The sequence below is a fragment of the Spermophilus citellus genome, assembly GCF_964194105.1.
Source record: "Spermophilus citellus genome assembly, chromosome: 7".
NCBI lineage: Eukaryota > Metazoa > Chordata > Mammalia > Rodentia > Sciuridae > Spermophilus > Spermophilus citellus.
In genome coordinates, this window is record NC_138188.1 from 117,681,259 (window position 1) to 117,706,867 (window position 25,609).

At 36.1% G+C, this 25,609-nt stretch overlaps 1 protein-coding gene across 9 annotated transcripts in view; it reads right to left on the reverse strand.

The window, feature by feature from the left end:
- TP63 (tumor protein p63) overlaps positions 1 to 25,609 on the reverse strand; it is a 233,155-nt gene that overhangs the window by 71,274 nt on the left and 136,272 nt on the right. For all 9 annotated transcript variants that reach the window (XM_081301289.1, XM_081301290.1, XM_081301292.1 and 6 more), the window contains one exon: positions 4,097 to 4,351. In XM_081301289.1, coding sequence (XP_081157415.1) covers positions 4,097 to 4,351 — 255 coding nt within the window. The remainder of the gene's footprint in view (positions 1 to 4,096; positions 4,352 to 25,609) is intronic.

The window sequence follows — 25,609 nt, forward strand, 5'->3', positions numbered from 1 at the left end:
TCTTTCACCCTAAATGCAGGCTCATAAATGAGCACAATAAAAGATGAAAACAAAAAAAACAGCAATAACAAAATACTTACTTGAGGATTTCCACAGTATGTACAAAGAGTACTGTGAGCCACGGGCTGTGCAAAAATAATCTTCAAACTATTAAAGGTGTGTAAGGCTAGTAATCAAGACAGACAGACTGACACAAAGCTTTGCCACTGGAGTCCAAGACAAAGCACTCTGCCACAGGAGTGGGGTTCTTCTCCACTGCTCTCAGTTCTTAATTTGGTGCCATGGAAAGACCTTCCAGCTTCTCCAAAAGCATTTCAAATCAGTAGGCTTCTGTTTAATGGCCTCACAGCATATTGATATATGGATAGGCTACAGTTTATTGGATTAGTCCTGCCATGGTGTTTAGGTTATTCTACAAGTTTGTCACTGTAAATTAATATGCATACTCTTAAGTGAAGCCTATTGTTATTCTTTATTTAATACAGAATAATACGAAAGGTATCCCCATAAATAAAGCAAAATTAAGAGCAAGGAATAGATGCCTGAAGTTAACTAGTCTTTAAATCTGGGAAGGGCCCTTCCTAGTGCTGTCAAGGAGGCTCCGCTTGGGCTGGCTCAGAAGGCAGTGCAGCCGGCTTCAGCTCTGCATTCAGGAGAGCTGGTTATCACCCTATATCACCTGGCCATGTATATGTATAGTGGATGGTATCACAGCTCCTTGGGGCTGGAGTATGCATGTTAATGGATCAAAAACATTTAAGAAAAAATAAATAGTGGACATTTTACTTTGCATTCTCTCAGATTATCACCTGTGGTGCAATGGAACCCTCAAGGAAACTATAATAAACTCCTGAAATAACAGGATTCAAATTCAGACTCAATGAATACCTGTATGCCTGTGACTAGCCAGGCACTGAGAGGCAAACTTACTGGTTGTGAAATTATCATGACAAAGAAAATATTAACATACCCATTTGTAGTTAAGAAAAGTAAGTTTTAGAGAGATTGAATTTGGGAAAGTCCATACACTACTAGAAAATTTGAAAGTTGAAGTCTATCTACACTTGTGTTTCTTGCCATCTCCAAACCATCATTTTTTCAACTGTCCTAAGGCTGATGATTTCCAACTAAAATACAAGATAAGCAGTACACATGGTATTAAGTGATAGGCCTCTATGACTAGTGATAAATTGTGGAAAAATAAAATCTGAAATTAAATCTTAAATTGAGTGCTACTTTGTAAGTATATGTGTATATAAAATAGAGACTATGGAGTAATGTTATCGTTTTACTTTATTTCATTGAAGGAAGTTTAAAATAAATATCATATTTTTATTGAACTGGAACCATAATCACATTTATGATTTTAATTTGGAAAAAGCAAAGGAAAAATGCGTATATGCTTTAAATATGTTAGTTATATTTTGATAGCAATTCTGAGAGAAAAACCAGAAAATTCAAAGGGCAAATTCAACAGGACTGGATAACATGTGATTAAGGGTAGAAAAAAGATTCTTATTGAAGAATTATCAGAAGACTATACAATAAGCATGTGTCACCCAAATAACAGTATGTGAGCAATTCTAAAATGTATCATTTTATTTTAAAAAGTTGCTTTAAAAGCACAGATGGCTAGAAAAATAGATGTGCAATATAGCACCAAAAACATATCCTCCAGCAGTTGGGCTTAAGGATATAAGAGGACAGCACTACACTACACAGGGCCTGTCTGCTCCATTGTGTCCCCACCCTTCCATTAATCAAAAAGAGAGAGAGTCCAGGCAGGATGAAGGAGAAACCTGAACTAAAGAGGTAGGCCTTACATTCATCTTCCTCCTTGGCTGGTGATTAGCCTTGCAAGTTTTACTTCTTGAATTCCTCATTTATAAAACTGGGGATAAGAGACTTAGTCATAAGGCTCAGCTGAGATAAATATATGAGAAAATATTTTCAAAAATTTGAAGACTTTGTATATATGTAAGGATATATAAACTGGCCCAAAGTACTACATGATGCTATGGTATATACAGGTATCCATGACTAAGAAAAGAATATCTTCTTAGGTACAGCTACTCAGACAAGGGTTCAAGTGTCCTAGATTTAGAAGAAATGCAACTAAACCTAAAATAAGCCTACTTGTAAGCAAGAAAGAAACTTAATTAAAATGTAAACACCATGCAATGCACTAGTATGAAGCGTCTTCTCTAAAATCTACAAAGTAGGCAGAAGACAAACAGAAATCCAAAAGATGCAAATTATTTAGCAAAGGTTGCTCATGAATGGCAGACAAAATACTTGATTATGATCAAATTCCTTCTAAGAACTTTCTGTGCTGATTATTAAGACTATCAGAAAACATAGTATGTTCACTGTTTTCATCCTCATCTGATGCACACGCTGAATGCCAGAAAGAGGAAGTGATTGATTAAGGTCACACAGAAGATCAAGACTAGAATCCATGTTTTCCAGCTCTCAATCTTTACTCTTTTCTCAACACCCAAGTGCCTATGCCTTTTTTCATGGTATTGACATTACTGCTGTTATTTGGAAGGAAACTGTATCAATGCATTACACAAAAATCCTTTCTTTTCTTTCTATTATATTATTTAGGTGGAGATCCCCAATGCTTTTTGTGAGACAATACACTCTCAGAGAAGAGCTTTGAATGAAGATGGCTGGGGAATGTGCTGACTGCAGAAAGACCTTAAGATTTCTTTGTGAGGAGATGGGACTGATCTGATGTACTTGTAGCAAGTTTCATCCCCATGGTTCTTACATGACTTTAGAAGGGAAGCAGTTGTTCTTTTAGTGACTTCAATATGCCCGTCATCCTCTCAGACAAGTCCATTCATAATACAGTGGAGTCCTGACTCAGTAAAGCAAGCAAGTAGCGGTTATCTTTGAAGAGCTGTGATTATAAATGTCCAACTAGTGATCACCCTCCTAAGCCACATGTGTCTCCTTTACAAAATGGTCACCCTGGTCTCAGAAACTTACTTAGATCAATCAACCATCTATGTGAGGCCTGCAACTCTTAAGTGACTCACCTGCAGTATCCATCTCCAGGATTATAAATACAAAAGAGACTAAAGATTACCACACAATTGATTAGCAACATGTGGAGCAAAGACAGAGTTTTAAGCTGCTACTTAGACTTCATGGTTGAAACATGAGCTGTGACAGAACCACTTTGCACACCATGAAAGGAACACAGTAAAATAAAATAAGTTTTAGGACAATTTTGTGGCAGACACCCTGATGTGAAATAGTGGAAAAGGAAAGGATACAATGGGGAGGGCGGACATCAGAAATCCACCCAGCTACAAAAAATCCTCTGTAAATTTCAGGATTTTTATCCAACTTAATCTCCTTGTTCTTCAGCTTTCCTCACTAGCACAACAGGAGTTATAAAATGGTCCTACCTACTTCACAAAGATGTGAGACCAAAATGAGGGAACAGATGTGAAATTGTGCTGGAATGTCATCAACATTATGAGTGTAGATAATTTAATAAACTCTGTACCACTGGATTTGAGTCTATAGTGAACGAGATACTATATAAAGGGTAAAAATGAGAAAAAAAATTTCAAAGAATCATATTTTTTCCACAGAGAAAAAGAATTGTGAAAATAATTCTAAAGTTATTTTTCAATAAGATGATATATTTGGAAGATTTGTATAATCCATGTAAATGTTAATTTTTTTTTTTTATAAACATGCATGCCATTTTGGTCAGGAACGTTCTTTGATCAGTCTGTTAAAACCAGCTTTGTAAGTTTCTCCTTTATATTTGAGCCATTATTGTGTTAGAATGCATTATAAACTGTAAAACAGAATAAATCATTTTTAACTTTTGAAAGAATATGTATTCTTATAAAAGTTATATAGAGAAAGGTTTTCTTTCTTTTTCTTTCAACATTTTAATTTAGTATTCATTTGAACTAAGGGTGCTGTGTGCAGCTGTAGAGGTAGGTTTGTAGCAAGTTGGTAACTTGAACAAGAAACGTCTCAATTTGGAATTGGGAGAAACTCCAGTGGGTGAGGAAGACCCTGGTACTGGGCAAAGTGAGATGGCAACTTATGCCAGGGATCTTACCGTCCAGGTGGCAGACTTGGCGGTGCTCGACTGTTGGAACGACACATCGAAGCTGTGCGGGCCCGGGTAGTCAGTGTTGGAGGGGATGGCCGGCGATGGTGACAGGGCATCGAAGGTGGAGCTGGGCTGCGCATAGGGCGAGGGCGCTGTCACGCTGTTCTGCGCATGGTCTGTGTTGTAGGGGCTGGTGGACGAGGAGCCGTTCTGAATCTGCTGGTCCATGCTGTTTAGGAGCCCCAGGTTCGTGTACTGTGGCTGCAAGGACACCCAGAAACCCTGACATCAGCCATCTAAGCCAAGATCAGTACTCCAAAACAGGCATCATTTGGTGCATACTTTCTACAGAAGTCCCCTTCAGGCCCCAAAGATTCCACATGAAAAGTAAAACAGGCAATCTGTGATACACAGAACCGTCAAGAGGAGTTGGAGGCCTGTGTTTGTAATGATCTTCACAGTTCACAGGGTTCTTATGGTGCCTTTGGGTATCCTCAAGAGTGTTGCAAGTAGAATACATGCTTATTCACAGACTAGGCAAAAAGTGCACTGTGCTCAGAAGATGCTTAGGGATACTTCAAAACAAAGAAGAACTATACCACAGGTATGAGTCTCCCTAGGGAGGGGGGCATATAGTATTCAGAATGAGAAAGACCACTTGATACATTTAAGGGTTTTAAGCATCATATTGTTTTATATATATGTAAAACTATATATATATCATTTTATATATATGCATGTATTATTATATGATTAATATTATAATATATTGTATTATATCATATAAAATTATTCTATTCAACTTTAATTATTTTACATGAGGAGCAGAAATAAACTCAGCTATTCGATTCAGTCCAGAGAGCATCTGTCTAAATGTTAATAGCCGCATGCCCATTCCATGACATTCATGTATGTGTACACACACACACACACACACACACACACACACACGGGGAAGGTGGTAAAAGGAACAGGAAACGTCCAATTTGGAATTGGGAGAAACCCCAGTGGGTGAGGAAAACCATCATACTGGGCAAGTGAGATGGATATATATATATATATATATATATATATATATATATATATATATGTGTGTGTGTGTGTGTGTGTGTGTGTGTATCCATATGTGACAAAATGAAATAATCTTCAAGTTTTTTCTTGCCCTTTACTTCCACATTCTATCCCAGAGCACCAATAATGTTCCCTTGATCCCACCCCAAAAACTAGTGTCACAAAGACTCAAGGGGAATGGGTAGCTAGCAGGTAAAGGAAAATCTTATGTAAATATTTTTAATCAGTTAATTTATTTAGAGATGAGTTTCCAGCCACGTTGCCCAGACTGGTGTGGAACTACTGGCTAAGGTGCTCCTCCTGCCTCAGCTTCTTCAGTAGCTAGGACTAAAGGCCTGCACCACTGTGCCCAGCTTCAACTATATATTTTAAAGTAACTTGCTACGGTATCATCTAAACCTGGTCTAAATTTTAAAATTAAAAAAAAATTCTTTGCAGCTCTTTGCATTTTACTAGAGTAGAACATGTACAAGGGAATCACAATTTAATCATGAATAAAATCCTCTGCTCAATATGGTTCAGAAGTGCATCAGCTCATGTCACTCCATCCGCCAGCTTCTTTCATGTCTTCTATGTGAATGGACCTGAGCACAGAGTCAAGGACTCAGTAAGATGTTTGTAACAGATTAATTTCTTCCCATTTCACCTACAAAACAACTTTATTATATGACTACCGGAGAGGGGAGGTAAGAAGCATCAACTAATCGGTAGAGTAGAAATTTAGAGACTAAGCCTGCTTTGAGTCCAGGGCTCTGTCACACCAGGCCATCACATCCAGGGCCCGATTATTGAGTCAGGGTCCTAAGCCTAGCTTAATTGAGCATATTTCCAGAAGAAGCAACAGTTTTCCCTTTGTTAAGCCCTTTGACACATGGGAATCTCATATTTTCTTCAGGTTATTGAAATATCGAGAGATCAAAAGCAAGAAGAAGGCAGCCCTATCATTACACATTTTGTTAAAGAAGCAAGAAAGCTGGCTCTTCCATTGGAATACCTCTTCAAGCTGAGGAAAACCATGAAGAAAAAACTCACTAAGAAATGGGGGCTTGGAATTCTTTTTAAATTTTAAACTTTAAGTATAATAAAATTATTCTATTCAACTTTAATTCTTTTTAACATGAGGAGGAGAAACGAACTCAGCCATTCCATTCAGTCCAGAGAGCATCTGTCTAAATGTTAATCGTTGCACACCCATTCCATGACATTCATGCATTCACATTCCACTGCTGAATGCCACCTCCCCATTTGCTCTGCAAATAACTATTAATCTCTTTACACTTATCCCCTTGCTGACAAGAGCAGCTGCTGGTCTCGCCTTCTCTCCCCTCTGACTTCTATAGCTCCTGCCCCTCTCCTATCCTCCATCTTGGGCTTCCCCTCCTGACAGGTGTGGCAGAACTACAGGTAAAGCAACTACAGAAGGAAAATAAAACCTGAGGCCCAGGCTGGTACAGATGCGTCCACGCCCCTGGCTGAACTAAAGCTCTAGGTATCCAAGCCTGAGGCAACCGCCTGGAAAGAGGGTTGAAAAGATATTATTTGTGTTCAAGTTAAGGGTCAGTATACAAAGCACTCCCTAACCTCCTGTAGGAATCAGATAATGCACCCAAAGGCACGTGCTTCCCTACAGCAGTACAATTAGGGAGGCAGCCCTCCCTGACAAAAAGGACAAAGAAACTGGCTGAGCACTTTCTAGCAGGCAGTAAATGACTGTTGGACCACCCCTTCCTCCGCCTCCTTGCTACAGGAAGGAACTACAGCTAATTGTGGGCTTGGATGAGAACAAAGAAGCAGGGGCCCTTGGAATGTTTTTCCCCAATATGTATAAAGGGAAAAGTTTGGGGCCCAGCTTTAAAAGACAGTGAGTAAACACTAACCCATTCTCCAAAGACTTAAGAGAAAGGGAAATTCCATTTACCAAAGAGTCACAAAGAAGACCCTTGCAACCACAAGAAAACTGAACATACTGGGTGGCACCAAAGAGGCAGAAACTGTATTCAAAGCCCAGTGAGAGCGGGGATTGATGGGTCTACTTTTAAATGCCATGTTTTAAAATTCTTTATAATTCCAAGTAACAAATTATTCTTAAAAAACAATGGAACTTTTTCCTAATGCTAATGCTTCAATTCATATGATAAAGCTACATTTCTCAATATTGCAAAAAAAAAATAGCGTATTATCCAAAATAAAAGTGAAAAAACACATTTCAATTGAAATGTTTCCAAATTAACACTTTAAAGACAGAACCTGAGCATTATATTCAATTTTTTTTTAAAAAAACATAAAACCAGCACTACTTAGTTCAAAATTAACAAAAACATCCAAGTAAGAACTGTGCGACTGGAAATCTACTTGGATACTTTTCTCAAAGTACTAAAAATCAGTAAGTCAAAAGCCCTCCATAGGAAACAGTTCTTTGGAAGTTAATCATTTAAATATCTAGTTTTGTAAAAAGGTTTTTATTTGCTTATTTCTTTGATTAAAAGAGAGATTGCATGTGTTGACAGAGTATGATTGTAGGCCAAGGGCCCAGCAACATAGTAAAGAAGAACACGTGATAGGACCAAGAAAATAACCTGAAGTGTACAACGCTAAATGAGCATGCAGGATCTCTTGTTCATCAATTATTAAGAATGTTGAAACAGTGATAGTAGGGCTTTAAGCAAAGCACATCACTCTTTAGGGGACAGTCACTGTTTGACTAACTCCATGGTTTGCATATTTATGAAGCTAGCCCTCACCCAGGTCAGTGAATAATATCTATTTCTCGTTTTCCACCAGAGTCAAGTTGGTAGGGGGAAGGTAGCAATGCCTGGGCCCCTTCTTAATTGCCAATAATTTTATAAACACAGAGGGGAAATGTATTTATGGGATATTAAGGCAATGCTTATTGACGTCAAAGACAAGTAAGAGTATCAGGGATTAGAACATAACATTTTCACATCAGCCATTAAAACTGCCCTTGAATAACACTGTTTGGCCCCTTATGTCCCATGTGTTTCTTATCTAACAAAGTTTATTAGAACATTTTAAGTAAAAAGGAAGTAAATTCTCCCTTTCTAACTATAAGGTACTTTGATCTCAGAATAACCTAAACACACTCTACAGGCATAACAATATGAATGCATGACAATGTTAGATATCTATCCCATCATATCCAAAAGAGGAGGCAATCTTCTTTCACAAAGTATGGGAGAAGAAAATGAATACAATTTGTCTAATAGCTTCTGTAATCCCAATAAAGTGAAAAAAAAAAAGAAAATTATTTTCTCTGATTTTAAAAGGTACCTTATTTCCTATGAAAGAACTTTGAAATAGTCTAGGTCCAGGCAACAAGTCTACTATCAGAAATGTTTAGAACTGGAATATATTCAAGTTCATCACAGACTAGGCAACTTTAATAGGAAGGCAGAAGCACACTTTGTTGCAGGAACTTAGCATATCCCAGGGCATCACAGAGTGTTCTGAAACATGGGTGCACCCAGGCCTGAATCTTAAAGCTGTTTGTTTTCACCATGAAAAAGAACAAATATAAGCATCAGTTCCCTAATATAATGAAGAGGGTTTTATTCATTATTTTTGGTTGTTTTTATTTTTTGTTCATAAGTCCTTTTACATTCTCAATATTTTACAGACTGATCTGTTCACTAAATTTCAGTTCAGATGCTAGAAATTAAAATAGCAATAGAGAGGACATGATTTTCTCTGTTTGATCTTTTAAAATGTCCTATAAATACAGTTCCTGTAATTTTATTTTATTTATTGTTGTCATCATTATCATCATCATCATTATTATTGTAGTATGGAAACTGAACCCAGGGGCACTTTTACTGGTCAGCTACATCCCAGCCCTTTACTTTTTACTTTGAGACAGGGTCTTCCTTAAATTGCCCAGGCTGTTCTCAAACTTACAATCTTCCTGCCTCAACCTCTGGAATCACTGGGATTACGGGTGTGCTACACTGCACCCAGCTCATTTTATTTTTTTTTTTTCCTGCACTGTCTTTGTAATGATTTCAGATTCGAATATATTATAAGCCTGATATTTCTTCTCATAAGTGCAACAATAATGTGTTGGTATATATTATTATAAACAGTGCTCAATATTAAATAACTAGATTTATTCTTAAAGTTGATGGCTTAATTACTTTCTTATAAAAGGATTGAACACCAAAAAGCGATTCCAATCAAATCATTTGAAGAATACAGTAGAAACAGGGACATAAGTATAATTTGTATTCCTGAAAATCTCTCCACCAATTTATCAATATTAGAGAGAGATTATAAGTCCTTTGGGCCAGATATTACTATCTGCACTAACTAGTTTATGGCAACAAAGCCAACAGCAAATGGTAAGAGGTTAATTGAAATGGAAATAGGAACCAGAAAAGGTATAGGGGAGTTTACTATTGGGATTTATAATCATCATTTATCTCAATTCATACAGATCCTTGATACAGGAAATAATACCTTGTACTCCTAATTTCATTAGGAAGAAACTGTATTTATAATCCCGGAGTGACTGTTAGATGAGGCTAGGGAATGGAACCGGTTTCAGTAATCCTACATTTCTCTCGGATCCTGATAATGCAAGAGAACTCTGAACTTAGACTTGGAATAACATGGGGTCCAAGACCCAACACTGCCACTAATGGGCTGTGTCCCCCAGGACACTACAGTTGAACACATTGGACTTTAGTTTCCAAAAAGGTAAAACCAATGTAAAATTGAGGAGACTGAATCTGATGATGCAATGTAAATAATATATCAGTTCTAACACGCTGTTTGCTCATCTCTGTGAGGCTACTTTTAAAAAACGCCATAAGACCACTTTGAAAACAGGTTCATAACTGATTTTTTTCCCTTTGTACATAATTCCCTGAACAAAACTCAAACTCCTGTCTTAGAATGCATATATAGTTCCCTCCGCTGGTATAACCTTTCACCTCAGGCATCATGGAGGAGCTTTAGTGAACATTCTGTAGTTTCTCCTGGGAAAACAGTTTTCTTTGGGACCCTGGCTTTACAAAGTGTTCATTCGATAATACTTAAGCAGACAGTACTACATTTTCCTCCCCTAATATTAGCAGGATAGTGATTTTCAACAAGTATTGCCTAAGGGAGAAATATTTGTCATTTTTAAGTCTTCAACCACCTGCCCCACCTCAAAGAAAGATGGTTTGTTTTATGCTAGAATTAAACACAATTAACTTGAAGCACTCCCTTTGAGGTCAAGAAGATATTTGTATTATGTCAAGCAAAAGCACCAACTTTCCACCTTAGAAATGCATCTACCATCACATTTTTCTCAAAACCAGATTTTGTTAAAAATGAAGTATTTCACTGCTTTTGTCTTGTAAAATGATCCTAAATAGTGAATGCTTGGAAAGTCAATAGACTCACACACTTAATAATGAACAAAATGTTAGAATAAAAAGCATTTAAGTACACATATATCACGAAAGAGAGTAGGCAGAGGGGTTATGAGAATGTGTTATGTTCTTATATAAACTGTCAAGATTCCTAAAGGGTCAAGATTCCTTATTTAGGAGAGAGATCCCCTAAAGTCTTAACTGGCAAGCCAGACAAAGTTGGCTAATTGGGTGGACAAAAGTGTCTACAATTACTACACATAGCATTTGAAAAGACAGGAAGCAGGAAATGTATTGAAGATAAAACTTGATCCAAGTATAGCTAAATTACAATATCTAGAGCTCAATTAAGGAAAAAAAAATTGAGAAGTATTCCTTTTCAGTAACCACAATAAATGAACAAAATAAAAATCATGAGGAATCTCAAATCTGACACACATTATTATTTGCCAATCTAGTACAGTCTTAACAGAAAGCAGAAGTCTATCATTTTAATATTCAATAATTCTTGATCCAGATTTTAGAGAAAAATGTTTAGTGTTTCAGTTTACTCAAACAAAAAGTTATTTCTTGAAACAGAAGCAAAAAGCATTTTCTCTATTTTGTGTTTGAGGGCATTTTTTTAAACCCATATCCATCAATTGTTTTACTGGCTTTATTTTGCACACATGGTAATGACAGAAGAAAGCACAAAATAACAAAATCTTCAGTTAAAGCTCAGCCATCTATATGGAAAAATCTCCCATGGCTTCAGAAGCTCAGCAATAAAACTTTGCTCATTTTAAAAAAAAAATATTTTTAGTTGTGGATGGGTGGACATAATACCTTTATTTTATTTATGTATATGTGGTGTTGAGGATCAAACCCAGTACCTCACATGTGCTAGGTAAGTACTCTACCACTGAGCTACAACCCCAGCCCACTGCTTCACTCATTTTTAAAGTGAGTTTAAAATAGCCCCAATAATAATAATAATAATAATTTTGTTAGTGTATCTGTCTAATCTATTTCAGAAATTGTGAGTTAACACAATGTGAATGTGATATGAAGTTGAAAATATATCAATTCTAATAAAATCATGATGAACTTGAAGGGTAAAAAACAAACAAAAAAAAAAAGCTGGCACATATTTAGCACCTACATTCAAGCTTTTCTATAAGAAGAATATTTGCTTTATTAGTTACTACTGCTACAATTATCATTGTTCTTACTGAGTCCTTACTATGTGCCTCATAATATTGAAATGCACTGCATTTTCAACTGTATTTATTTATTTAATATTCAGGAGTTAGGTATCATTATCATCCCATGTTTTACATATATTTTTACAGATGAGGAAACTGAAGCGCCTCAAGATTAAGTAATTTGCCCAAGGTAGTAACAAGAGCCAGAATGTGAAACCAGTAAATCCGGCTCAATTACCCGCTTTAGCAGCCTCATTTCTGATTACATGTGAACGGGAGTCACTCAAACGTCTGCCTGGAATTTTTATCTAAAAGTTACATTCAAGGAAAGCACATCTCTTTTCTATCTACAGATTTTTTTTTTCCTGCCCATTAAACATAGGGTATAAAATTTTAACCAGGGTTAAAGTGGGTATATATGCAGAGTTAGAGACCCAGCTCCTCCAAGCCATTACCAGAAACAAACAACTCTGGTCATATGACTCTCAAGATGGACATATTCAGTCTTTTAATGGCCTAGGAGCTGCTGTTTGGAACTCCCCTTCAACAACTAGGCCTTCCTTCAGTTTTCTCAAGGTAAACTCCTTCAATCCTCAAGTCTTTCACAGACCCTGACTGTTTCCCAATTCATCATTCAACTCTTGGCTTCAACATCATCTCCCAGGAGCCTTCTTTTACTGCTCAGGTTGATTATGCTCCTGTGTTTCACATTTCCTAGCACATTCTCTGTGTATCACATGATTATACTTAAAATCAGCTATCTGTATAAATTATTTTCTGATGTTGGTCTTCTCTAATACACAATTTAAGAAGAATGGTCTTATTTATATTTGGCATATTTAGTGCTAAATCCCTAGTACCTGGACTTTCTGAGACATAGTAGATGCTTAGGAAATAATTCTAAAAAGAATAAATGTAAAAACACTACAAAATAAAAATCACTTTCAGAAAGTATCCCTTTTATTCTAGAACAACTAAGTGTTGCTTTTTTTTTTATCTTGAAAAAAAGTGTCCAAATGAAATTTACCTCTTCATATATTATTGCCAGGTGAACATTATAGAGTATCATCAAATAATCTCTCCAAGACATTTCCTTTGCATTTTACCTTGTCTTGGTAGGTGGGAATGGTGCTTTTACTTTCAGCTTTTATGGGAACTAGTAGCAGAATAGCCAGTCCTGTCACTCACAATACAGTGAGTAACACCTGGTAGCTCACACCTAGCTGAGAAGTTTATTAATGAGCTTCCACTTCCTTAAAATGAACACATACACACTTTGGTGCCAAGGCAGTGTTTTTTACCTGATGATCTAGATTTTGTTTCTAATGCATCTAGGTCAGCAATAAAAATCCAAAACTGTTTGGTCATATCATTTTTCATTTCCTACTGATGGCCATTATAACTGATGCAGGTTGCTTTGGAAAGAAATCACCTGGAAATACACTTAAGAGTGACACTTAGTTTCTTGTATATAGGCCACAGAATTGGTTCCTCCCTATCTAATTTCCATGATTTCTGCCCAGTTAGCCAGAATTTAGCTTAGAATAATGACTTAATTAATGGCTTACAAATGTATGTTTTGAGGAACTAAGATTATAGTTTATCCAACTCACAAACTATTTCTCGGAAATGATATAAATTCATGACATCATTTTCCAGACTTTAAAATACACCCTCAGAGTCCAAAATAGGAGCTTTTATTTGCAAGAATACTGAAGCATGAAACAAGGAGTATACTACTGGGTGTTAGTATTCTAAGTGTATTCAATTGAGGGTCGAAGCTTCAAGAGTTCTGATTTGCATTTGCTATTCAAATGCTTTGCTGATTGATACTTTTTTTTATTATATTAGAGGCACAGTTCTCAATTATTTAATATGTTTTGTAATTAGACATGGAGACTTACATATCATTGGAGTATCCCTTTAAGCTTTTTAACAGCAAAGTAAAACTGAAGTTTGTAGCTGTGTGGAAGGCATTTCCTACTCTGAAAGGGCACTTAAGTATTCATTTCAGTCTATTTACCCCACTATGAAAGCAACAATCCATCAATCAGTTTAATAATTATAACAACTCATTAGTGTCTTCAAGAAAAAACAAAAGGCTGGGCCACTATGTTTAAGAGCAAACTCACTTCAAGACTTCACAAGCATCCATTAGTAATAACACCATAGAAAATAAAAAGAGGAGAGTGTTTGCAAATCATCAAGCTTATTCACCCAGATCAAACCACCCACATCTCTGGTGATGATCGGGAGACATGCAGGGAACAAACTGACTCAGGTAAACACTTTTAAAAAGTGATTGCAATGCATGATAAAAATCTAATCTGTTCAGCTTTTTTTTTTTTTTTTAAATCAAACACATTCTCTGTCCTCATGGGTAATCAATTATGTGAAAGCAACATTTACTTCACATTTTTTACCTATTAGGGTACAAGTTCTTTCATACTTAGGAAACTACCCTGTATGTAACATTTTTCCTACTGGAATTATAATGAAAATAACACTGGGATCAACAAAAAGAAAAAAAAAACTTGCAATGTGTTGATGAAAACAATATATATATATATATATATATATATATACACACATATATATATATATATATATACACACACACACACACACATACACACATATACATATATATATTTTTAAATTTGTTCTAGTTATACATGAGAGTAGAATGTATTTTGACATATCATACATATATGGAGTATAACTTCTCTTTCTTATGGTTGTACATTATGTAGAATTACATTGGTCACATAATCACATATGCACATAGTAAAATGAATTGGACATTATTATCCTATCTTTCCTGTTTTCATCCCCCTCCCTTCCCTCATTCCCCTTTGTCTAATCCAAAGTATTTCTATTCCCCCTGCCCTTATGATGAATTAGCATCCGCATTTCACAGAAATCATTTGGCCTTTGGAAAACCATATAATTCTGTTGTCTGCAAAACAGGCAGGTGAACAAAGCTTATGTAATGTATGGGAGCACGTTACTTCTTTTGCACAGGTTAGTTATAGTCTCTCCTTAGTTTATATCATATATCGTATGATATATTTCTTTCTGAAGATACCATTTCAAGCCACAGCAGTCCATGCTTGTCCCCAAGACATCCAGAGAACATTATAGGATAGAGATAAATAGACATATCCTCTACTCTACAACAGCCTTAGTCTAGGGAGAGGGCATCTGGTATACAGAGAAGTAAAATGTGTACAGGGTGGAGGCCTCATTCAGAAGGGTGGGATCTGAGAAATCTTTAAGGCAGAACCTTAATGACTGGAAAGGACCTGTAGATAAATACTTGGATGTGGCAATGTTGAGGGAATAAAAAAGGTTTAGAAAAGAGTCTTTTCTGAAATCTCACTATTCTGAGTTTGCCTTTCTAGCACTGGACATTGTTGAAGTAATTCCCTAGGAATTACTAAGGCTTGTAAGAACTCATACCTCACCCAGTGTGACCATTTCTCTCTGTGTGCCTGTGGAGTCCTCCACCTTAGTGTGGTAACAAACTTTCATATAGTCTATTTAAAAGTAATCAAGCCATTCCCAAAACATCTGATGTCCTGCTCTGAGAGGGTAATGGTTTTCCTTTTAATTCCGATTCCATCAATAGGGTGACACTAATCCAGACTGATTTGAGTAAACGGGGCACATTCCCCATTGTCTCTGTGATCTGAGAAAGAATAAACTTGAAAAAGATCACTGCCTGGATTGGAAATGGCCCCTTTGGGTGTTTTGCGCAAGCTTAAAAGGAAAAAGAAAATGCCTGTGCAGAGTTCTGTCCAAAGCGAGCTCACTTTTGAGGGTGGTAATTCTCACAGGGGTATTATACTAAACTGCACCTATTAGTGGCTTTAGCACCAATAAGAAAGTAGAACTATTTCTTTTGTAGTGTTTCCAGAATGGCTGACAGAGTTTCATAAATTTCCGCCTCTGGCAACACACCATAGCTTGATTCAAAATTCCCTCTTTCAGCTTTTAAAAATAATTTTTTCCCCATTTAAGAAACCCAGGCATGATGCAATCCCGATTACAAGTTTTGCATGAAATATCAATTTATCCATTTATGTACACACATTCACTAACATTCCAAAAATGCTTTATTCTTGCCAGTTATTCCCTCACCTAGAACATGTGCTTTATCTTAGCAACAGTTGCTGAATTTTAAATGGACAGGTGAGCATTATCTGGTGAAGCCATCTCAGCGCAAATCTCCATAGCAGTCCAATTTCACATTGTCTTTGGTAAAGAAACTTAAAATTTTTTATTTATAAATCATAGTGTATAAAGCTATGCTTTATCAAACAGAATAAATTTAGAAACAAATTTCAAATAATTTTTTTTCTTTTTTCTTTTCCCCCAGAAAGGAGTGTGTTTTGTGTAGTGCAGATGTGCTACATTATCATCCTAAATAAGAGAATCAAAGGTGGAGACGTCTAAAGTACTGCTTCTGAAAAGCCTTTGTAGACAATTCAGTTTCACTACTTATTCAAATGAGGCTGAAGAGCAATGTGGCATTTGGTAAAACCTCATGGTTTCCATAATGTCTGAAAGAAGTGGAAAGGAGGACAATCACATGCTAAGACTGGATACTTTCAGAATCTGTTTGTGTAAGTGGAGGAACAGGTTGGTAAGGAAGAGAAAAAAATGAGGTACAAGCTTGGATGTCTCCCTATTTATCACCTTCTTCCTCCTACCCCTTCCCTAGCTTTAAATCAAGCCAGTAGCCCCAACATCACTGCTGCCACCTAGCTGTGGCCCCCCCCATCTTTCCTGCCTTAGCCTATTAATGCCTTCTCAAATTGCCTGTTTTCTTCCTGGGTGAGATGGAAGTGGTGAAGGAGGCTATGGCAGGAGAGGATATTAATGCGGGTAAAGATATGTGTTCTCCTGATATTTAGGACTTTATATTTGAAGGGAAATATGTTTTATTGTTTCAAAACGAAATTTGAAAATTTTATGACAAAGATTTTTCATTTGTGATACTGAAGTTTTTGTTGTTGATGATGATTTAATAGGGTGGGATTTTGTTGTTGTTGTTGTTGTTGTTTAATAAGTCATTAGTATTACTTCCCAGTTGGGATTCTCATTTTGAACAAATGCCATACTTTAGCTCTAGCATTACTACTTGCATTTACAACAGTGACCAGAGAAAAAGGGTTTTTTTTTTATCCTATATCTAAGATGAATATTTAACGAATAAAATTTAATTCCTAATTAACATAGAGAATCAGTCTGAATTTTGTTCCTAATTTTGATTAACTTTAAAACATAAACCACGATTCAAAAAGGTAAGATGCCTTATCAGTCTCTGGCAAAGTCTAAGGAATTGAGCAGGAAATCCTCTACTTCTCCCAACCCAAGCAATCATTTGGTCTTATTCTTTACTCTCACTGTACTATGCCAACAAAGTGCAGTGCAAGTTTAGAATCCTGAATTCTGAACACTGTTCATACTTTAAAAACATGAAGGTCCTGGCTCTTAGTGAGATAACAGCCCCTACGATCTTGTCTTGCTGTTTCAATGGAAGCTTCCCTTTTTGACATACATATTAAATGCAGACCAGCATTAAAATCAACACATTCCCTTTTTAAATCAATATACTATGCTCCTTCATGGGATCTGGTACAGTTCTTTGTGTCTTCATTCATTTTCTACATGCTACACAGAATAACCTTGGTCCTCCCCATTCTCAGATGAATTCTGGTCTTCTGACCATGTGAAATTGTACCTTCATCATGAACACCTTAAACTCTGTTCCTCTTTTTAGAACTTGTGGTGTCTCTTACTAGTCCTATTTTATACTGGAGTCATCTATTAGCATCTAAAATCCTCCTTTGATTGGTGGATTCTCCAGGGTTCACGGCTAAAAGGTGTTCTTTTCTACTTTCCTAATGATTTCTTATAGTGGGAGAAATAATCTAAATGGTTTATGGCTGGTATATCAAAATCATTGCATCTAGTGACAGGCAAAGTTAGACTACTTTTTCATTTTGGAGTGGTGTATTGGGGAAAAGACTGAAACAAAAATGGGGTCTTTATTTTTAAAGTAACCAAGTAATTTGTCTGAACTGGGATACTTTTGACAGTGAAAAGGGGTGTTATTAAGAGTTATGCTGGAACAGCTGGTGTAAATAAAGACAAACTAAGACCAATGTTTCCTAATTTATCTATGGCAGAGACCACAGTTAAAGAGGGCTATGGGCAGAGAACACATGAGTTGTATGGGATCTTAGAAACAATCCATTTCTACTTTTCTAAAAGTTCTAGAAAAGTGATGGATGGTCTTACAAAAATGGCAGCCAAAGTATCAGGTGGAGAAATGCATTTTTATACTTCTAGGCATTTCTAGAGTGAACTTATTTATCTTCCCAAGAGCTCCCTAAAAGAGATCAAACACACCCCTCCTCTCTGCAGTCCTTCTGTGGCTTGTCATTGTCACTATATTAAACACTCTCTCAGTGTTAGGGTCCTCATGGAGATGCTCTTATCTTATATTTTCCTGACTGTATTTCATAATCACCTTATGCTTTCAAAATGCATAGGAACTACTGGACATTTCTAAGTGCACCAGCCATCACCCCACTCCTGTGCCTCTATTGTTTATTACTTTACCTCTCCTCCCTCTTACATTTCAAGGAAACAGAAATTTCTACCTCTCCTTCCAAGTGCAGTGGCATCTTACATATTTTTGTGGATTTTCTCGATCTTCCTACTTTGGGACTTTCTTGCTTGCTTACTTTATATGGCTCACACTTCTCACATGACACTTAGGATCTTCCCTATGTTATAATTGTATGTGTATGTATAATTGGCTCACTCTGCCAATGAACTATAAACTTCTCAGTGTAGAAGTATTTTCTTAACTCATTTTTAGAGCCTAACATTATATACATAACTGATTTTAAACATTTATTTGAAAAGAAAGAGCAGTTCTTTTTCTAATCTGAAGTTTTCTCAGTACTACTTTAAATGAATAATGACAAAGTACAACTCAACTAAAAACCATAAGTGCAAATTATAAAATGTTCAGAGAATGGACACATTAAAAAATTACACTTTATTATTTTCTTGTGCCTCTGAGGTATGTTTGAAAAGATTAGAAATAAGATTAATCTTGGGATTCATTTACTTCTTAAAAATTCAACCTATTATCTTCTAGACCAAAATGTCCAACCCTACTGAGTACCTTATGTAGGAGTTCCTAAACTGGCACTGGACAATGACACTTTATCAGTAACCTAACCTTTTTCTCATCACACATCAAATGAAAACTGGCGGTGCATGGGCTTGGACAATTTTTAATCTTCAAAACAGTAAAGTTTTAATAGAAATGATAAGAATAAGTTACTTTTCACTGAGATATATTTTGGTTACCTGTGCTCATTCTTCCTTAATATAAAATAATTAGAAGTTAGGGCTGTGGCTGTGGCTCAGTGGTAGAGCACTTGCCTAACTTGTGTGAGGCACTGGTTTCAATCCTCAGTATGACATAAAAATAAATAAATAAATAAATAAATAAATAAATAAAATGTCTATCAACAAATAAAAAAAGTTTGAGAAAAAATTAATTAGAAGTTAAAAAATATTCAATAGGACAAAAAAAGTTTGATTTGATCATCACAATCTGAAGAGAAGATTTTTACCTATTTCTGTTTCTCCTACCAGGTCAGGTCCCGCTCAAAGCAATCACATGCACATCAAAGAAAGCTATAGTGCATTTGTGGCAACATATTTCTCAACCATTTGATCCAAATCCTTCCTTGATAAACAAATCTTGTGACCTTAAATATATACACCCTTAATAAGCACAATAGAGAATCTTCTCAGGCACATTGTCTAAAAAAATGTTAACAGGTATGTTCAGAAAATGAATGTAATATGATAAAAAAATAAAGCAGCCAGTATTTTTTTTTTTTTTTTGGTTGCTACAGATGATCCAGCATTCATTCATGGTGTACTCCCCATACCCCCGTTGAGGATCACTGCCCTCCTAAAGAACAAACCAAACATACTTTCCTTAATCGAGATAAAGGATAAGTGATTCATTATCACCAAATCATTTTTCCAATAGTAATGAAGGAAGGTACGATCTATGATCTACAATCTTAGATCTCTTTCTCCCAGTCCCCTCTCTGCTTGAGGGCACCCAATTGGAAAACAAGTAGTGCAATCCAATGCCACAGCCTGAACTTAGGGATGCAGCCTGACTGACACCTGAATTAAACCTGCAGTTTCTGCTTCTTGCCCACTGCTATTTTTACAGGAGGCTAAATATCCCAGAAGCACAACATGGGAAAGCTTAAGATAATGCATTTAGTTAGCAAACAACAGTATTAAAAGAAAAATCACTCCCTCTTAAAACAAAATGGTTCAGCCTGTCTGAACAGTACTGAGGTAGGAGAGACTATTCTCCTTGACCATGGAGGCCCAGAGGTCAATTAAATGACAATGACCTGGACTCAGAGCTCACACTGCTACCTCAGCACTTTTGCTCTTGCATTCAACTAGGTTTTCACAATGGGTTTTTCACAAAAGCTTATTTTGGAACATATGCTATGAATTGCAACAGCCCTCTTTAGGGTCTTCAATTTCTCCTTGATATTGAGAAAAGAAGTCTTAACAAGCAGAACTCAATCATATTCCTAGAGTACTCTCAAATATGGAAAGAAAAAATCACTAACTGTGATTTGTTAAATGAAGCGTGTTGGTGTATGAACCCTGAATTCTTGTTACGATCCTAATTCATTAGACAAAACTTTCCTCCTTCATTTAAAATCCCAGATGAGGACTTCTGATAAAGATCTTTTCTAAAATGGAGTGTGGGTCTCTGTTGCTCACATTTACACATGCTTGTGCTTGCACACATATTCACATATGCACACATCAATGCAGCCTAGGTTTTTTGCGGGGTGGGGGAGAGCAAGAAAGTGGAACTAAAACTTAATCAGTGAAGAAGCTCCTTTATTTTGAGCCTATCTTTCTCCAAGTCTGAGCTGGGTCTCAAGACAGTCAGTGGGTAGCGGAGCCCAGGGTAAAACCACTGTAACCCCAGGGTAGAACCTCAAGCCCAGCTTGTTACATCCTGCCCAGGTTCCCCTCCCTTCCGGAACTTTTCCTGTTCATTACAGCAAACCCAATCTAGCTCTGCTGAAGTGATAATAACTGGAAAGTTGTGAAAAAAGGGAATCGAAAAGGAATACGGCTCTTGTGTCACTTTTTACTCATCAACTCAAAGAAATTGCCTGTAAATTAAACCAACCAATTATTTGAAGTTGGAGAGTACACTATAGTTCTCAAGTAATTTTGATTTTTTTGCGGAAACTTCTAAGTCTTCTTTTATTCATAACCTGGCTATTTAAAAAATTATTGTGGAATAACAGTAGAGTGCTATTTCTCTATTGATGTTGCTAATAAATATGAATCCCAAAACATTATAACTTTTGCACTGAATTTCAGGATTCTTGGGACCAGGTGGCCCAGGCATTTCATAGTCTATAATGTAGAGCTGCATTTTTGTAGAGGACTGGTTATGAAAGTACACTGTGCATGGAAAGAAAGCTGCCCCTAAGAACTAAAACAGAACCCTGACCATGAAACAATCCCACAATATGCCGGCGGAAGGATATGAAAATCATGAAGTAAATACACCAAAAAACATAGGGAGGGAGGAAAAGTTCAGCCATATTTTTTTTTCATAGATTCCTCTGTGCACCTAAGCAGCATTCCAACAGGAAACAGACAAATGCTGCCTTTTGAGCTCCTGACCACACATTTACCTAACGCTTTTGAAAAACACAGACCTGTGTAAAGGTATTTTCTTTCATCATAAGGATGTCATATTTTCCTATACGGCTGATTCTTTGGCCTCTACCTAAAAGTAATCCCTATAAAGATCTTCTAATCACAGTGTTTATGCAGTTTTTTTCATGACATTACATTCATTTTAAAATAATAATGTTTTTTCCACTTTGTACATCCTGAGCTTTTCTTAAAGATATCTGTGAACCAACTTTTCTTCTGTTTTATAAAACTTAGCTACACAGATCTTACACTGATTATAAATACTATGTGAAATCGCTCGGGAACAAAGGCATATATATGTAACAGACGGATCATAGAGATTGCGACTGAGCAAAATGGGATCCGATAGAACACAACAAGAAGATCATAAAAAGTTATCACCGTTTAAAAAGAATTGTTGATGAGTTTAAGCTCTCAACTCAATTTTAAGGTAACTTTCAATATTAAAGCAAAACAAGAAACTCAAGTTTCTCTACTGAGGACAAGTAGGACTGCCTGAATGTTTTAAAGGAAAATAGACACTTCCTTTTCCTTCTTCTGATAACTCGATATTTCCCCTGTTATATTTACACAGTTCAGGTGTCTAGACAATAGCATGGTCAATGTGACAGTGCCGGCTCCGTTGCCCTCTGTTCGCCTCTTCCCTTTGCGGTCTGCCTGGAGTACTATGCATTTTGTTTTGATTTTTAAGGAGCTCAGTTTGAGGACTCCAGCCTACTTTTTCAAGCATTCACCTGCAAGCATTTTCATCCGAAACACTGAACTCTCCACAACCAGCCCCCCCCAATCTGATTAGTGTCAACACAGCTGCCCTATTCTGAGGAATGTAAACTAATATTGTTGTTAGACCTCCCTCAACCTTAGGAAACTTCCTCAAAGCCCTACAGTCTCTTCAGGATTTTCCCCCCCTCCTTATCCTCTTTGCCCGGTGATTTAAATACCTAAGTCAAACTTGTTAAGAAATCAGAGAATCATCAATTTCTTAAACAAAATCTCGCCTGCTATGGTAAACATTTACATGTGTGCATGCATAATATTTAAGGATGTATTTGCTCTTAGAAACCTCTGTCATTACACAGCAAACATCCAAGTCAATCACCAGACAATATGTACATTACTAAAATCTCTTCAGGATTTAAGTGGGTCCCTGGATTGATAAAATTAAAAATGAAGATGGCTTTCAGAAAAAAAAAAAAAAAAAAAAGAAACCCAAATCTCACCACCTGATCATTTTGAGACAAACAAACTTCATTTGCTTTTAAGATGAACTCTGGCTATAGAACTAAGTAAAGACAACATAGCCAACTAATTTATCTCCCTGACACATGAATATCCATCAGAACAATCAACTCAATGTATGTAACAAAGTGTGATCTGCTAAAGCAGCCTGTTCTTAAAAAGAGTGATTTTATAAATTCCTGAATATTGGATTTCTTCAAATACGCAATGTTAACCAGAAATTTTTCTTTTCCCTTTTCTCCAAAAGTTTCATCTCCTACTTTAAAGAAAAAATAATAATAATCTTAGAGCCACTACAGAAAACATTAACCAAGAAAAGGAGATTCCCATATACAATCTGCAAAAACATTACATTGGGTAACCGAGAACCCCAAACATCTTTTTATTTTAAAAACCAAAACTGAGAAAGCATCTCTAAATGAAGTGCTAAAATCTTAAATCCTTACCTCACTAAATTGAGTCTGGGCATTGTTTTCCAGGTACAACATGTTAGCTGTAAGATTGATCAATGCTGCTGTCCTCTCTTCTGGTTCCAGGGTTTTGCCAACCCCCCCACCCCCTCTGAGACCCTCACAGTATAAATCTACTAAGAAGATAACAGAACTCAGGTCCCTCTCTTTCTTTCTCACTCTCTCTACATACTTTTAGGTTCCCTAATATATACCCAACTATAGGCATGAGGGGCGGGACTCTTCTCTTTACCTGTCCAATCCATCAACTTCCACCTGGACTCCTCCACTCCAATGGAGTGAGGCCTCTCCCATCTCATTAAGTAGTTAGAATTCCTTATCACCAATCTTTAAAAGAAAAAAGAAAGAGAAAAAAAAAAAAAAACAGGAAAGAGACAGACAGGTAAAACTTTCCCTGTCTCTTTCATAAGAAAGTGCACTCTCTCCCCAAAGCAAAACAGAGTCTTCCAAAGAAACCGACCACCACCAGGACTTACAGAGGCATTTCAAAAAGTTATTTTGTACTTTAAAACTGGAGAGTAAAATGTCAGGGAAAGTTTTTGAAGTTTTTTTTTTCTTTTTTTGAGTTTAAATCCTAGATTTAAGGTTTCATGAATGATTATACAAATTTAGAAATTAGGGGCAAATACTAAAATCCATTGTTATACTTCCTAAATTAAAAAAAAAAAATCAAAATGTGCTGCCTGAAAGCTGAAAAATTTCCACCTATTCTCTCCTGAGACATGCCAGTGGTTTCATACGGAGTAATGCTGATAAAGCCACTTCATTTTTCTGACTAGGTGTTGATCACAATTCAAACCATTGGTCCCATTGCCTTGTAAAAACAAATAATTATCCATATTACATATAGGAAATATAAATCCTTGGAAATATGTCCAGTTTTTAAAAAAAATCTTCTCTAATTGAATATTTACTTTATCCACTTTATTACACCTAGATTTTATTAACACTCAAAGACAATATTATTTCATGTGAATGGATAATAAAATTGAGTATTTACATGATGCTTCTATTGAAATGATTAATAGAATGTATTCTAAAGCATGACAGATCTATTAAACTTTTGCTTTAAAAATGTATTTACATAAATACATACAGACACATTAGGATCTGGCCTTGGTCATCATGATTTAGTAAAGATGAAATATACACTGATAGTTATATGATTTTCTAAAATACTCTTTCATTATGCTCAGTGTTTGGATTAAGTTAGATTTATATCTGTCCTCTACCCTCTAATCAGGAAGCCAATTTCCTTTGTTCTGCCCGAAACTTACAACTGGCTAAGATTATTATGCATATTTAAATTTCTTCCAAAATGTAGAAGAACATTAGATGAAAATTAGTAATCATAATAGATTAGTACATAGCTTTCAGAAATAAAGTTTGTAAATATGTTTATAATGTTGGATTTGCCTCCTCCTTAATTCTACTTTGGCATTCATAAAATGCGTGCATATAAAGGATGATGTGGTCATTGGGATAAAGGTTATTTTAAGGTTCCTGAATTACTATCAATAATTCTGCTGCTGCTTTTTTTTAATGAACTATTTTCTATAGTATAATTTGATCTCAAGTATCCAAGAACATGAAAATCATATAAGGCTACACATTTATATCACATAAAACATTCATTTCTTCACTCAAACATTAAGAAGAATGACCTCTCTTTTACCTGTAATTAAACAAATGAGCACTAGCTATAAAGAAAAAAATTACTTACAAAATGCAGCATAATCATTTACACTATGTATTTCAGTTTTATACCCACTGACAGCTATAGGGCAATAGTGGAAAGCAGAAGCCTGCTTCCTTAAAACTGTGCTCTATTACAGTGTCTAGAAAACTTGGATGACCCAAGAATCACCCAAGGTTCTTTGTAAAAACAGGGATCTGGTCTCAGCACAGTCTGACTGAATCAAATTCTCCAGATTTGCAGGCCCAACAACTGGCTTTATACAGCCTTCTAGGTAGTCCTGAATAAGTCAGGCTTTGGGGTCAGTGCTCTAGAGTAGATCTGTTAGCACAGCTGCCCAGAAGGTCGTTACTGCATTGCATTATTATTATTATCATTATTATTTTTTACTCATGGGATAGTGTAACCATTTGAACCCCTAAATCTAGAACTGAAGGTCTTAAGTGTTGATAATATACAATCAAAATGTTAAACTTTAGTTTTCACAAAGTCCAAAGATTTCCAGCAAGTAAAAAATGGTCAAATTTCTTCTGTGTATTAGCACAGCATGAAAAAAATCTGACTATGGTCTTGATCTAGCATAAACCTACCAAGATTCCAGACAAAATCTCAGACAATATAGGTACTGTGACTCCTTGAGGACCTCTGGTAGTTGAGGAGAAGAG